Source organism: Thamnophis elegans, chromosome 8 (genome assembly GCF_009769535.1).
Source record: "Thamnophis elegans isolate rThaEle1 chromosome 8, rThaEle1.pri, whole genome shotgun sequence".
NCBI lineage: Eukaryota > Metazoa > Chordata > Lepidosauria > Squamata > Colubridae > Thamnophis > Thamnophis elegans.
In genome coordinates, this window is record NC_045548.1 from 39698954 (window position 1) to 39715697 (window position 16744).

The window sequence follows — 16744 nt, forward strand, 5'->3', positions numbered from 1 at the left end:
TCTTCATAAATAGTAGACCTGTGAAATGCTATTTGAAATAATTTTAGGAAGCACTGTAGTCAAACAGATAAAAACCATATACAACTATAAACGCTAAAAGAATAAAAATAGAAAATAGAAAGTGTTAGGGAAAACTATAGAAAAAAACTCAAAACTGATGTGTGTGTGTTTGTATGTGTGTGTGTGTGTGTATGTTTCAATTATAATTTATCATGAAACTTCTAGAGAAACCACACCTGAGAAAAGCTAATCTAATGTTGCCCCATCCTGCCAAATAGGAAGTATAAACATTGCATTGACTTGTTAATTAATCATTAAAGAAACTCACTTTGCCCTACTTATTTGGGCTTCTAGTCCTGCCAAAGTAATGAGCATAAAATGAAAAATGACAATGAAGAAACACTATTTCAACGTACAATATTAAATTGGCAACAAATCTGGGATTACGTGGGAAGGAATCCTGTCATTCTGTAACAGTCTTGTGCAAGAACCATGAAATCTTTAGGCATGTTTCTAGGTATAAACAGTTGCTATTACCAGAGCGAAGTGGCTGAACGCAAAAGAAGTGGATTTTCCCTCCCAATATTAGTAAGTAAAAAAATAAATAATGTTTGTATGTGTGTAAAGGGTGGGGAATGTAATGTAAATTGCCTGTCAGTATTTTATTGATTAAAGCATTTTGCAGCATTGTAAAGTGTACACTTTGTCACAGAACAATTGGTGGTCATCAGGCATTATTTTAAATATTACACCATTGGATTTTCTTAAGCTATGTTGTCACAAGTTTTTTTATAAGAGATGGTTACAAACAGGCATGATAATGTACGGCTTTTATTAACAAAATAAAATATTAATAAAAATTAAGTTTCCTCATATACTAAGGAGATATTTCTTATATACAAATATATTTTTGTTGTTCTCCCTCTACTATACTAAATATTTGTTCCCTTTCAATCTTATTTTAATTTAATTTCTTACAATTAGAATTCTATTTAGCCAAATTTTATTCTTCCAAATGCTAATTTTGTCACTACAATCTCTCTTAACCTCACTCCTCTGTTTTCTGTTCACTCTTTTACTGCATTATAGTTTAAGATTTAGACTTCTGTTTTTCCTTCCTATTACTTTCTTCAGACTCTTTTTTTCCTCAGAATCCCTTGTTTTCTCTTTCCAGTTTCATCCTTCAAGAGTGTCAGTCTGAAATTGCTTCTTCATAACAGAACATCAATTGCTCATATAACCCTGTTGATAGAACACCATTCATCTCTACCTCAGCCTTCACCCTTTCTCAAAAGTGTCTGCAGAATTCCTTTTCTGCATGAATGTATGAATCATGTTGTTGGCTTTGTCCTGGTTCTTGTGGATTGCGGACAACTGCTTTCCACTTCTTCCTCTATCACCACTTTCCATGTTCTATGAGCTTTGTGACTTTTGTTTTCTTGTCCTATTTCCCTTTTTGATTGTTTTCTCTAGCCATTTCCAGAATGGCATTTTGATCCTTTCACAAACAGCAGTCCTTCTCCAACACTTCTCCTCCAGCTAGATCACAACTATCCCTATTTAGTGTGTCTCAGTTTTATTTCCTTACTGCCATAAAGATATTTGAAAGATATTTGGACACACACTTTGGTGGGAGAGATTAACAGATGGTTCATGGCTTTAGTGAGAGATAGGCAGAGATTGCCTTTCACATATACTCATTTTTATAATAAGTGATAAGCAAAGATTATTTCAGATCAACTTGCCCACAGAATTGGAACAGATAAGAAATGATAGACCATCACAATTTATGTGGGTAGTCCTCAATTAACAACAACCCTGTTTACAACCATTCTAAGTTACAATAGAAAACATAATTTTATGATCAGACATCACAATATAAGTATTGCAGCATCCATTTGGTCATGTGATCAGAATTGGAGCACTTCACCATCAGTGGATTGTAACAGGTACAAATGGTCCTTTGAATGCAATTTGTACACTTCACAGCAGGCTTCTGATGGCAGTGTCAATAGGGAAACTGGCAGTATAATCCACAACTTGGAGTTACATGATGTCTCTCTCAACAATTGCAGATGGTTCACTTAACAACCATGGCAGGTGTGAGTCCAATACAGTCATGTGATGTCTCATCTAACAATCATGTCGTTTTGGAACAAAGTTGCTAATTGCAATTGTGATTGTTAAGTGAACAGTACCTGTTGATAAATATAGCAGCATCAAACATGCTAAAAATATGCCCAGATCTTCATCTTTTAAAATCGTGAGATAAAGGCAAGACCATTCAAATCAATATGTAAAGCAATTACATATACTAAATTTAGTTTATCTTTCAGGTGAGAGAATAATGAAATTATTTAATGGAAAATATGAATTTCTAAAATATAAGAGATATGATAGCCAGGCTGGTGTAGCAGTTAAGGCACCAGGCTAGAAACTGGGAGACCATGAATCCAAATCCTATCTGAACCACAAAACCACGTTTCTGATCTTGGTCTAATCATCCTCTCCAAGCCCAAGGAAACAGGCAATGACAAATCACTTTTGGACGTGTCCAAGAAGTCACCAAAAGTGAACACTGACTCAAAGATGAGGGAAAGAGAGATAGTGGGGGAGGGAGAGGGAGAGAGAGAGAGGGAGGAAGAGAGAGATGCTGGTATATAATCCTATTCATGCACGCTGACCTAAATCCAATATTAAAATGATTTGACAATCTTAAATTTGGCTTTTCTCACTCTCTTGCCCTTACTTGTGGTAGAGAGTTCTGTGGGTAGAAAGATTCATTATATTCAATCCAATTATTGCATTTGCAAGTCAAGGTGATAAATAACACAACAATGCAACAATACATGTATCACTAAATGTCTTTATTTCCTTCCCAGGAAATAATTCCTTTTTATTTTCTTTTTTATTGTTCTTGAAGGTGATTAATGTTACTATACTAGATATTTTGAAGTATGGGGAAAGAAGCTTAATGATTAAACGTAAACAATTAAGTGATTAACTCAGTAATGCTTAAATCAATAATGATTAAAAATGTAAGTGCAACATCATACTTTGGAGAAATGAACACAATTTCTCTTTTTTCCAGAAAAAAGAAGAAATATCATCAATTTTTCCCAATAATTATATCATATTTTTTTCAATTTCTTCTTTAATATGAATGAAAATAAAGCAATTATGTTGGATACTTCTGAATATGAACCTATAACATGGTTTATTTACATGGTGAAAGACTGGATTGATTTTGTATACTTAGCAGAATCTGTGAGCTCTATACTTCAGCTTCTGCTCTTATTATCAGTACTTTTTCTTCTTACATATTTTGTATATTCAACCATTTTTTTAATTGCCCACATTTGCACAATTTATTTTTATACTTGGAAGAAAACATATACCAAAGAGGAAGATACCTTCTGGAGAAAACCAAGGGAAATGGTGGGACAATGTATGAACTTATATGGAAAGATATGGCATGGTGAGTCATTTCTTAAATAATTTGAACATAATCAAGAATCAAGAATGCTGTTTGTTTATCCATTTATTATTTTATTAATCAAATGTATATGCCCTTCTGACTTACACATAGGTGAGTTCAGGAGAGTTACAACATTTTTAAAAATGTCCAATTCAAGGTGCTGGTTTTGATCTATAAAGCATGGGATGGGACCAGGATATTTGCGGGCTGCCTTTGCCCAACTTACGTTAACCCACCCCATTAGATCTACCAGACAAGGCATGCTGCAGATACTATCAGCTAAGGACCTACAGTTGTTGGGTCCCAGGAGATCTGCTGTAACTGTTGTAGTGCCCAAATTTATGGAATAGTCTTCTTCCTGAAATTAGATTAGCTTTATCCCTTTTGAAATTCTGGCTGGCCCTAAAAGATCTAATTATGTTATCAGCCCTAGCAATCTTGGTAACTGGAGACCTGCATAGATGGCTCCATTACTGAGGTGGCTATTTTACTCCCCTCTACACTTGTTTCTGTTTTTATAATATTTATTGTTAATGTGATTTTTTATATATATGTACACACACACACACACGGTGTGTGGTTATTTTTATCTGTGGTTTATGGTTATGATTGGAGCACGAACCAATAATCAGACTGCTGCATTCTTAAGCATGAGTGGTGGTGGTGCAGTGGTTAGAATGCAGTATTGCAGGCTACTTCTGCTGATTGCAGGTTGCCTGAAATTTGGCAGTTCTTAAGCAACTGAAACTTCTGAATGGTTCTCAAGGGCAGCCTCACATAGAGAAGATTCCAGAACTGATAGTGGCATCTGTCACAGAAGTAAGGTCTTACTGCTCCAGTTAGGGATGCAGCTGTTGCCCCAAAGAAGCTGGGCAAAATTTCATCCAGCAATGTTCTCCACTTACCCCAAAAGCAATAACCTTAAGTCCAGAAAGATCCATTGATACCTACCACTCAAGAGTGTCATATTATTGAACCCCAACATGGAAACTGGCAGAAAACCTCCAAGTAGTTTAAAACTATAACTCCGTTTTGTAATATTCCATCTCATCCTGTTTTCTTTCATCCAGATAGTCAAACATCAAGAGATTAATAGCATTTCTTAACAGTCAGGGACAGTGATGTTCAGTGGTCTTAAAGACCACCTAAATTCTAAGTCTAAAGAACTGGAGAAAGGTGCTACTTCTTTTCAGGTCCTGACAAAGCTAATGCAGAAGAGTGACTAATGCTGCCTCCATCTCATGCTCAGGCCTGAAGAATGAATGAGTCAGTTCTTCTCATATTGAGAAGAATTCCAATAATCTGCTTCATCTAGTGTGTTCTGTATTATCTATAAGAATGATCTCAGTAACCTTTCCTAATAGGAGAAGTTAGAGAACAGGAAAAAATTCTGAAAAAGATCTCTAGTCTCCATCAAGACTGCAGGTACTATGTTCATATCCCTCTCAAACTGAGGAAGGGATTATCTCCACAAACCAACTTTTTATCTCCCACCTATCCATGCATCCTGCTGCCACTTGTGCCTAACATAGAAGCAAGGAGGATCATAAACTCAAGCTCACAAATTCCCAAGGATGTATCAGAGTGCAACCTACCACTTCAATAGGGTCCAGGGTCTAATATGAATCCCAGGAAACATGGTAAGACACTGCTCAGCTACTATTTTGGATTCTGCTTAGGAGAAGTGAGGAAAAATTAAATTTGAGTGACTGTTGGAAAAGTGCTGTGCAAAACTAGTCAGATGGAAAGTTTCCCATTTGCTATAATCCTAGATGGGTCTTGGTCATTATGCAAAAGACTGTCAGATGATAGCCTAGGGTGGAATAAATGAGGTCAAGCAATCACACGTTTTCACATTTTAGGACAGAGGTGTCAAACTTGATTTCATTGAGGCCTGCATCAGGGTTTCTTTGACTTCAAGGGGCAGGTGGGCGTGGCTGGTGTGGTCCTGGCCAGCTCAACATCACTCATTTCGGGGGCACCTTTGGTGACCCAGACGGGGCTGTGGGGATCCATTGTTTCCAGTGAAGGAAGGCAAGATAGGGAAAGTGCCAAACCCTTGTCCTCCAGTGGAGCCTTACCATCTGCTGGTGGCCAAGTGCTAAGGCCGGACTTCCCTCCTTTCCATCTCTTCTTTTCCTTCTCGCTTCATTTTCCTTTCTTCTTCCTTCTCCTCTTTCCTTCTTTTTTCTTCCTTGCTCTCTTCCCATCTTTCCTTCTTTTTCTTTGTCGTTCCTCTTTCCCTTTCTCCTTTCCTGACACTTCTTGGGTGCTTAAATGCAAAAGGGGAAACATTTTTCCTTTTTTCCTGCTTTTAGTTTGTTTTGCTAGCTCTCTGTCAGCGAAAATGGAACTGGGGGAGGGTATGGCTGCCCTGGGTTTGTTTATGGCCTAGATAGTCTGCTGAAACCCTCTGCCAGTCTTGTTTTGAGCATGGATGGCCTGCTGAAGCCAACTGCCAGCAAAAATTGAACTTTGGAGCTTCCCCCTCCTTGGGCCCCATTTTTGGCCTGGATGCACAGCCCCCCTGACCTCCATCTTTACTGGCAGAGGGCTGCAGGAGGTTGTCCCGGCCAAAAACAGACCCAGGGGAGCCATGCATGGCCCTGCCAAGCTCCATTTATTCTGGCAGGGGCACTGTGGTATGGTCCTTTGCCATTTCCATGGCTGCCTCACAGGCTGAATTAAGCACCCCATGGGCTGGATGCGGCCCACAGGACTTATGTGACACTCCTGGTTTAGGTTTATGCTTAAACTCAACCTGTGTTATCTCAGGCTCACTTGCTGTTGACAGATATTCCTAGAGATTAATGTAGCATTCAACTGTCACATATAATGAGAGCCCAACTCCCAGGATTCCTTGGAGATATATTGATCATGTTGGCAGGGTTTTCTGACATCTGGGAATTGTTTAAGAGTGGTACATTGCATCTTTTTTATTCTTTACATTAATATTTTCTATATTTAAGCATTAAGACATTATTAATTTCTTTACTTATTGCTAAAATTTTGCATTTTCAGGTCATGAGGTCATTGGTATGGAGAATGTACCTGAAGGAGCAGGGCTGATTGTTTATTACCATGGAGCTATTCCTTTAGACTATGCCTTATTTGTATCTTATTTCTATGCAAAAACTGGGAGATTGGTCCGCTCCGCGATTCATTATGGCATGTATTTAATACCAGGTAAATATGTTAACCTTTAATTACATTTTAATTTTAATTTAATTTAAATTTAATTACCCTTTGCCTTAAGTAATGCTTTAAGTATTCTAAAAATTCAATTTCCTGGCAAAAAGCTCATGCCAAAGAATGAGCATGCCATAAAAAGGATGCAAGATGTTTTAAAGCAAGTGTTTTGTTTGTGCAACTTGAAATCCATAAAGACATCCATAGCTACAGTGACTATATTCTCTTGGAAAAAATAAAGGACAAACCAGAAAAGTGTGCAAACCAGAAAACAAGGGGGACAAAATCCTTCATAAATATTTTTGAAAATATTACTATTTATGTTCATAACTTTGCTTTACAAGGAAAATTCAAAAGCAAAACCAAGAAAATACATGATTAAATCAACTAAATCTAAAAGAGAGTTTTCCAAAATAAGGAACTACTTTATCCTTTATAGTGTGGCTATATCCATAGCCCATTTGTGTTTCAGTTGCCACTCAGAAGATGGTTATTTAAATCTTACTCAGCATGCCAGATATACTTCTGCAAAGAGGCAGGTTTAATAGAAGAGTTCCAAAATCAAAGGAAAAATTCACTTGTACTAAAAACAAATCTTCCCTAAGATACAGTAGAATGAATTTAAAAGCGTCACATACTAATGTATCAAAACATCATATACTGGACTTGAACTGAAGAACATGCACCATGAAATACATCTTCACAGAAGATACTTTTAGCAAGAAAATCTTCAGAGGTCCCCCCATTAGAATAGGACAAACACACAATTGACTGTTACAAAGTGAGTAGCCTTAGTGAGGAAAGGAACCCAGCAGGAATGTTTAAATGAATTCCTGAGCACAGCCTTTTTTTCATAAAACTAGGCATTAAATAGTGAGGGGAAAAAAAGTTTGCTGATTGAAACGCATTGGCTCAGTGGCTAAGCTGCTGAGCTTGTCGATCAGAAAGGTCGGCAGATCTTAATCTCCTGCAGGTTTAATCCCTAGCACTGCATAATGCAATGGACTCCCATTACTTCTGTTAACCTAGCAGTTCGAAAGCATGTAAAAAATGCAAATAGAAAAATAGGAAACACCTTTGATGGGAAGGTAACAGCATTCCCTGCACCTTTGGCATTTAGTCATTCTGGCCACATGACCACAGAGATGTCTTTGACAGTGCTGGCTCTTCGGCTTTGAAACAGAGATGAACACCACCCCCTAGAGTCAGGAACAACTAGCACATACGTGCGAGGGGAACCTTTACCTTATTAATTGGAGCTATAAGTTAAAGCATCTAACAGACCAAACCCTGCAAATTAACTTCCAGATAATGGCTTGCTGTCATTGAATGGTCTGTTTGTTTGTTTTTCAATTAATATGAAAGGGTCTAAATTTCCTACTAAACCCAGGAAAGAAAGCAATAGCCATAAATCCCAGTGAAAGCAATAATTGTAAAATTGAGCTGTTGGATGCAATGTGGAAATGAAAGAATGAGACCATTTGTGGCTTCAACTTCAACCCATATTTGGCTACACTGCAACATTCAGAAAAAGTATGTTCCTTAAAGCCCCCAGAATGTTAGGGGAAAAAAGGCAGAAATCACAATAATTGTCACAATGGTTATTATACCATATTATACAACATTATAGTTACAGCCATATAATGTTTATTTTTTGTCCAAAATAATGCTTTTCTATAACATTCTGCTTTCCTCTGTTTTTTTTAAATAGGTATAAAACTGTCTCTTGATGTAGTGGGTTGCATAAAAGGCACAAAAGTAGAGTGTGTTGAAGTTCTCAAGAAAGGCCATTTATTAGGAATCGCACCTGGTGGACTAAGAGAAGGAAACTTTAGTGATGAATATTACAACACAGTCTGGGGAACTGGCATAGGTTTTGCTCAAGTTGCTTTAGAAACACAAGTGGTAAGTGATCTATTGCTCATGTTAAGTATTATGTTCCAAGAGCTCCTATACAGGGTTGGGTTCTGGCAGGCACTAAAATTGTTCTGCACATGTACAGAACCCCAAAACAAGATGTGCTGCCTACAGTGCCACCCAGAGAATCAGTTCTGGGATGTGGCAGGCCTGGGTCGCTGCTAGTTCCAACAGCCCAGGCCGCCAAACGATTACCAGTTTGGCCAAACCACTGCTTCTATATGAATATCCTTAAGTGGTTAAATTTCCATGTTCACAATGTTAGACAATAGCTTTATTTGTTTATTTTTTTTAAAAAACAGGTTAGACACAGGGCAATACACATTGACTGCAATGGCAATTACTGTATTTTTGGAGTATAAGACGCACCTTAGTTTTTGGGGAGGAAAATGGGGGGGGGGAATTCTGCCTACCAGATATTCATTTTTATTCCCATAACACCAGAAAAGCAAGCAAACACAATAGTATAATAAAACAACACTTTTTGACACTTTTTTTCTTTCCCCAGGTGGCCGGGAAACTCTTAATAAGCTTAACTAGCTGTTTGGGCATTCAGCCAAAAGCACTTCACACCTGTAAAAATGTAACAAAGTTGAATCAACAAACCAGCCTAGTGTTTGCTTGAAGGAAACCATTGAGAAAACTCAGCTAGCCAATAGGAAAAATCCCTGCCTTGCCCTTAAAGGGATTATCCCCAAAAGAATCGAAATCACATAGTCACAGGAACTCTCTGCCTTGCCCTTGAGAGGATTATCTCCCAAAAATAGAAACTGGACAAAATAAGTACATCTTAAGGCAGCCTTCAAATCTCGGCTTCTCCCAGCTGGAACGAACTGGAAAATTTTTCCAACAGTATGCTGCAGTAAAAATATTCAAAGCTTTTTTTCAGCTCTAATGAGGTGCTAATTGGTGCTTTGCCCGCAGGGAAGATGGAAGATCGCTTCACTCGTTAGCACCTCATTAGGGCTGAAAAAAGCTTCCAAATAGCTACATTTGGAATATAAGACGCACCCAAATTTTCAGCCTCTTTTGGGGGGCAGTGCATCTTATACTCTGAAAAATACGGTATGTGACCTTCACACTAGGTGAGTTGTAAATGACAGAGTTTGGGCTGTAAAGTTATTTTTTTTTCCAGCATTGTCATAACTTTGAACGATTGATAAATTAATGAGGCATACAGTACCTATATATTCCCGGTCTGAGATTAAAACATAAAGTGAACAAGTTTTCATGTTTAATATATTAATTTCTCAGTATCTCATATCGCCAGGCATACTCTAGTGACTTAAACAGAAATTCTGCAGAAAATAAACAGAAAATCATTCTATTAAATAGTGAGGCACAAGAAACAATGTCTGTCAAATATGAAAGCACCAGAAAGAAAGAATATAACCATTGAGTTGTTTTGAATTTCAAAAATGAAAACAAGAGCATTTAAGACAGTTGATTTCTGTTCCATTAATTTCAACAAAGTGTATCATGACCTGAGGATGTATTAAGGTAAATAGAATGGGAGTACCAGAACACTTGATTATTCTTCTGAGGAGATGGGGGCGGCTCTTTTTAATGAACAAGAAACTAATCTAAGAACTGGCTTTATATAAATGGAATGATTCAGAATAGGAAATTAATAGAAATAGGGGCTGATAGGTGAATGGACAGACAAATTACCTCTTTAACCTTTATAACAAATGGATTATAAGAATGGCAGGATCAGATTCAATATTAGATGTCAATTTTTTTTTTGAGTCAATAAAAGATAAAGGCAGGGCAGGGCACTCCAGAAGAAAAGCATATTTATTTTAGGAATGTAACAACCAGTTTAAACAAGATGATAAAAGGTAATGTTATTTCAGACATCTAGGGACAATTACTAAGAGTAACATGGACTGAAAATTGATTAATCACACAGAATGTAAGATTGAAGAGAGCAGTTCAGAAGTATGCAAATGTGAGTAGACAAATAGGTACCACTTTGGTGGGAAGGTAACAGAGTTCCGTACATCTCAGTGTATAATCATGCTGGCCACATGACCAAGGAAATATTGTCAGATAATACTGGCTCCCTTGGCTAATAAACAGAGATGAGCAATCAGACAAACTAGACAAGAATCACACAAACTGGACAAGGGAAACCGTTACTTTTACTTTCAGAAAAAAAACAGATTAGCATGGTGAGCATGTATTCAGAGAGTCACCAAATAGATGGCAAAGAACTAGAAATATATTTTTCTCTTTCTCACTTAGTCATGTACAGTATAGAATAAAGGTAATGAAAATTTAATGGGACAATTGACAAATAGGAAAGCAGCTAAACAGAATATAGCTAGGTAAGGGGAGATAACAGACATAAGAAAGACAGGATTACAGTCATCTCAGTAAAAAGCTTAGTGTTGCAAAGGAATGTGATTCTTATATCTGTATTTACTGGCATTTGCAAAAGGCAAAATAGTCTGCCAGCTACTGGTGGAAGAAAAACAATGTTGTCTTTTCATTTCATTCTTAAAACCAAGAGGACTACTTTCCAAGTTATCAATGAAGCAATGATGAAAATGAAAGTACAAAAAATGAAAAATGTACTGAGCTTTAGGAACTGGAAAATGAAGGCACAACAAAAGGATTAGATTATTTTCAAATCAACTGTCAGATGAGATTGTTATTGCAGATTCAATGATGAGTCTTGTGGTTCATGTTTTACAAGGGACAGCATAGAATTGATTGTAGTAACAGTTATACTTTATATTAACCCTTGTTTTCAAAGGGCACAAAGCAGGAAAAAATGTTAATAAGGCAAATGGACTTGAATTAATTTTGTTAAAAGTCCCAATACAAATTGAAACGCTTTCCCAACTTAAACCAATTTTTATATATTTCTCTCTTCCTGTTTAGCCAATCATCCCCATGTTTACGCAAAATATCCGTGAAGCTTATAGAACAGTTGGAAAAACAAGTAAGCTTTTTCTAAACTCCTGCTATGATTCATTGTATATTCCTTAAAAATTATTTTCTCAAACTCTTTTTACAGCTTTCATATATTTTTTAGTAAACCTAGTTTAATAACTTGCTTTAAGAAATTCACCCTGTAGGTTTCTTAAGTCGCGGTTACTGTGAATCAATAGAGATATAAAGTGATTCAAAACTGAATAAATCAGATGTAAATATTACTTTTTGTATCAATGAACACCTTTCCATATGGGAAAAGCATTTTATGTCCTGAAGCAAATAGAATAATTCTCCATTTCCCTCCACTTTCCAAGAGAAAAATATAACTCTTTAAATAATTAAATTTTATTTTGGCATGACAACAAAATAGTACATTTCATATTAGGTAAAAGGCGGCTAACAATCTGATTGGATAGAAAAGATAAATAAGGCTATTCATCACCTGTCTGAGACTCATTGTAATTCTGGTACCTGCTTCTCTACTCTATTCTAGCATGAACCCTGGGGACAGAATTCTGCATAATATATATATAATACTATGCAACATGGGCTCTAGTAATAAGTATGGGATATTAGATGTATAGAAGCACAGACCTAGATAAAATCGAGAAAGCAAGAATTAGGCTGATTTTATAAAGTGTCCTTAATGTTACCATTAGGAGTAAGTATAGAATTTTAGAACTTGCAAAAGAAATTTCCTTCACTTAGCATTGAATTTAGTCAGGTAGAGATTTTCAGAATGTTTTCAACAATTTCTTCTAGGTTTTCTTACCCTCTAAATTGTGTTTTATGAAATAAGCTATTAAAGACATCCCTTCTTTCTCTGGGAGTGTCAGCACTCCTCCATTGGATAATCAGGAAAGAAAACCACGAGACTCCATTGATAGAAATCAAGTGTACTTTTACTAATTATAAATGATCAGAAGTGTAGCAAAGCGAAGACTGATTATTTAGGCGCGAAAGCAAATGATATATAGAATAACCCATTCCCCACCCCTTGGCATCCCAGTTACAGTCCAATCATAATTCTCCCAAGTGTCAAGTGTGAGATAACTTCGAAAGGCATCACCAAGATGGAATGTCGGTGCCGTTGGCCTTGGCGGGAAACCTCCTCTGCATGCGCAGTAAGACAGGCAGCAGAAACTCCAGAATCTTCCTCCAGCACAAGTAGTAGTCCCCCCCCAAATACCATGCCCCCCTCCCCGTTTCAATGGCAGCCGAAGCAGCAGCAAAGCAGAGGCTGACAGGGAGGTTTATTTACAACCACACTTCCATGACACAAACTGACCCAAACTCCTTATCCTATAATTGGTCCAGACATATAACAATTGGGACTAGACCTTCCATTGCTAAGTGATTAATTGAATTGCACACAATTTTATTACCTTTTAGGCTGCAGTTATTAAGTGAATCATCCAATCGTTAAGAAAAAATGTGGTTCATAAGTGAATCTGGCTTCCCCATTTATTTTGCTAGTTGAAAACCTGCTGTAAAAGTTGTAAATGGTACTAATGTGACTTGCATTGTTATACAGTAAATGCAACCCGGTTGCCAAGTATCCAAATTTTGTTCAAGTAACCATCGAGACATTACAACAGTTACAAGTGTGAGGACTAGTCATAAGTTACTTTTTCAGCATCCTTGTAATATTCAGTTGTTAAATGAATGGTTATAAGTCAAGGACTACCTGTATAGAAAGGGAAAATACCCCTGTCATTCCTGCACTTGACAGGATATTTACCAAGCTTGTCTTTATTGTGTCAGTCCCTTCCCCTGATTGGAATAGGAACAGAGCACTCCAACTATTCCAGGTATATTATTTGATTATGCAAGAATATTCAACCCTAGAATAATTTTTCATAACTCTGAAGTCATGGGCATTTATTTGTCAATTTAGAAGATGCAATGTAACTTTTTTTAAAAAAAGTGAATGAGGATTTCTACATCATTGCAAATTAATTTTGTCTTCCATTTGATTTCTTCTTCAGGACTAATGAAATGGCTGTACGAACATTTTCGATTGCTTGTCCTTCCCATATACGGAGGGTTTCCAGTCAAATTCCGCACCTATATTGGAGAACCCATCCCTTATGACCCAAATATAACTGCTAAGGAACTTTCTGAAAAAGTAAGGACACTTACTTTTACTCAGAACAATCTTTTAAAAACAGGCTTTTTATCAAAACATGCTTTAGTTACAAGGCATACAAAGAGATAGTGCTTTTATATTTTAAATTTAACATGAATTTATCAATCTCTTCTCTCACTGGAATTGCCACTAGTAATCGTAAAATTAGGGGGCAGAAATAATCTAAAGAAAAAAAAAATGAAAGTTGCACCACATTTGTGTATACTTAATACATTGCATCCTTATGATTAAGAAAAGGCAGCTTAAAATATGAGAAATTATGTGTGCATATGTTCCCGATGGGCTACCTAAAGAGTGGATCATGCATTAAATACTGCAGTGCTGCAGTGCTTCCTTCATCATTTCACTCCCTTCAGCCCTCTCACCCTCAATACCTCTGCTAAGCCTACTTCCATTTTTTTGCCCCAATGTCTACTAAATATTGTTACTTGGATAATTACTGTATGCCTGCTGAAATATGAATGGTGCCAGTTGATGGAGAACAGAAAATTGCATTACTATCTTAAAAGGGAAGGAATAGAAACACCTGGGTAGATCTGGGAAGGCTCTAAATCAGTCGATAAAGTTATTAATCACTAAGAAACCTGGACGTAATGCAGTGATTACTAGAAGTGAGTATGAATTATCAAGAAATCTTGCCAGATTAACATTATCTTATTTTATGGGTGGTCACTTTCCTGAGAAACCATGGAAATTCCTTGGATGTATGTTTTGCTCTCAGAAGACATAACCCATCACATTATGAGCTCAGTAAAGCAGTGGTTAGATTAGGTAAATCCAAACTGGCATGAAAACCTTTCTCAAAAAACATTCAATGTTCCTTCAGGACTGTTGAATCTATTCAGTGTTGAAATCCAGCAGATTCTGACAGATTCTAGAGAACTGGTAGCGGAAATTTTGAGTAGTTCAGAGAATCAGTAGCAGAAATTTTGAGTAGTTTGGAGAACTTCGCAAATGCCATCTCTGGCTAGGCCCAGAGCATGGTGGGAATGGAGATTTTGCAGTATCATTCCCCTGGAATAGGGTAGAAATGAAGATTTTGCAGTATCCTTCCCCTGCCATACCTACCAAGCCATATCTACCAAGCCACACTATGCCCACCAAGCCATGCCCACAGAACCGGTAGTAAAAAAAAAAAAAAATGAATTTCACCACTGAATCTGCTGAAACAATGTTGCAGGATTTGACTTGAGGTTGGGACACTTCAAAGCTTTTATTCATCCCTAGGACTTGTAATGTAAAGATATGGTTATAAAATTTGCAGATGATAAATGCTTGCATAGAAAAAACAGAGAAGATCAGCAAACTGACAACTTAAATCTTGGGAGGCACACTGATCCTTGAGAAGTTAAGTCAAAGGAAATACCACAGTATTAAAGGAGGCTAACACACCAATTCGTTACACTCCCAGAATATAGGACACAGAACAAGAAAGTTAAGGTACAAGATGATCAACTCCAGTGAAACAATAGGCAAACTTATTTGAGTGTAAATACAGGGCAACAGAACAACCTATTGTCTGAAAGTGTGTGTAAGTGGGATGTAGAAGACAAGGTTCATGACTGCTGCTTCACTATGAGTTTAATCTTTATCTGCAACATTTAAGTTCCTGTGCCTCTGAAGCTGAGAGTTGTTGTTGTTATTATGATGATGATGTGAAATGATATTCCATTACAAATACAGCTGTGAATGTATGTTTTTTAAAAAAACAGTATTGTCAAGGCCTCATCAGAGCTAGTTTGGGGGATGAGGAGTTGGAACCATCTGATGGGGATGACACATCTCCCTTGGAATGATTGGAGAGTCCAGGAACTGATGACAATCTCATTTTAGACCCCTCAGGTATTGGGAGGTGGTCTACCAGACGGAGAATTGCTTGCCCTCACTGACACAGGGGAAGATTGGCTGCAGAGAGGCAGTGGTGCTGCTAGGCAGCAGACCCCCTCTGATGAAGAACAGTTGTCTCCTCCACTCAATCCAAGAGCCCAGATAGTAGAAGGGAGGCAAGCTCAAATGAGGGCTGAGAGGCTATTCAGGAGAATGTCACCCTGCCCCTCCTCACAAAGGAACACCTGGTGTGCATTTCTTAGTTAAAGAGAAGCTGTGGGAGGGGGATTGTATTTGCCAGGAACAATTCTTTGTTTTGGTTTACGCTCTCCTGACTCATGTTCCTGCCTTTGTCTTGTGGATTTGCCTTTTGCCTCATGGACTTGCCTCTTTCTTTGTACCTTGACTCTAGACCTTTCCCTTGCACTTTGACCTTCTCTTTGACTTTTTTTTATTGTTTACTGGCTTTTGTTTGGGAGACTGAGAGGAGATGCCTTCAGGATAGTGTGGGGTGACCATTTCTTGTGGCATCGATGGAGCAATAAAGGACTCCATTGCCTAGGTGACTTCGATCACAACAAGTATTGACTTTATACTGCCTTCTTCTTCTGTATTTAACAGGCAAAGATTGCACTTGAAAATCTTCGAGACAGACACCAGAAGCGACCTGGAAATATACTTAGAGCCCTATTAGAGCGATTGGATAAAAATAAGAAAGAATAAGAAAATAAAAAATATGTTTAGTCTTTATATACTGTCTTTATATACTGTATTTTGTTATTCATGAATTTTCCTCTCATAATCCATATCCATACATATTTCCTAAATGCAATATTTGTAATTGTTTTGAATGTATAATTTTCTTTTTATGGACTATTCAGTGAACAATGTTATATAACTTTTTGAAGTTTTGTTGTATCAGAATGATTATTATAGATATTATTTTTCTGTTGTAAGTAAAGTCATGATGAATTTTTCTCTCATATACAAAAGCCTGTGGGGACTGCATTCAATCTGCCTCATTGATGTATTTCATTGTATTTCATTGATGTATTGCCTCATTGATATATTTCCTTATGTGGCATTGAGGACCCCTCTTTTTCCAAGATGGAATCCCTCATGAATCATGAAGATAATTCCTTTTTAGGGGCTTGAAGCAAAATAGAGAAGCTTCTCTGCTCTCTATATAAAAGTAGAGTGCCTAATTTACCGTACAATATTATTTCAGAAGGGCGCTTGAG

The 16744-nt window shown here is 37.1% G+C and overlaps 1 protein-coding gene across 1 annotated transcript; it reads left to right on the plus strand.

The window, feature by feature from the left end:
• The first annotated feature begins 333 nt into the window (after window positions 1-333).
• LOC116512800 (transmembrane protein 68-like) lies at window positions 334-16253 on the plus strand. Its single transcript, XM_032223472.1, has 7 exons — window positions 334-588; window positions 3092-3478; window positions 6500-6664; window positions 8379-8572; window positions 11474-11534; window positions 13516-13655; window positions 16125-16253. Exons 2-7 carry the CDS (start codon window positions 3160-3162, stop codon window positions 16224-16226), a joined length of 981 nt encoding a protein of 326 aa, XP_032079363.1. The 5' UTR covers window positions 334-588; window positions 3092-3159; the 3' UTR covers window positions 16227-16253.
• The last annotated feature ends 491 nt before the right edge of the window (window positions 16254-16744 follow it).

Coding starts and splice junctions, on each gene's coding strand:
- LOC116512800 (XM_032223472.1), top strand. CDS start 3,160: ATGAATGAAAATAAAGCAATTATGTTGGATACTTCTGAATATGAACCT. Junction 3,479..6,499: donor ATATGGAAAGATATGGCATG/GTGAGTCATTTC, acceptor TTGCATTTTCAG/GTCATGAGGTCATTGGTATG. Junction 8,573..11,473: donor TTGCTTTAGAAACACAAGTG/GTAAGTGATCTA, acceptor CTTCCTGTTTAG/CCAATCATCCCCATGTTTAC.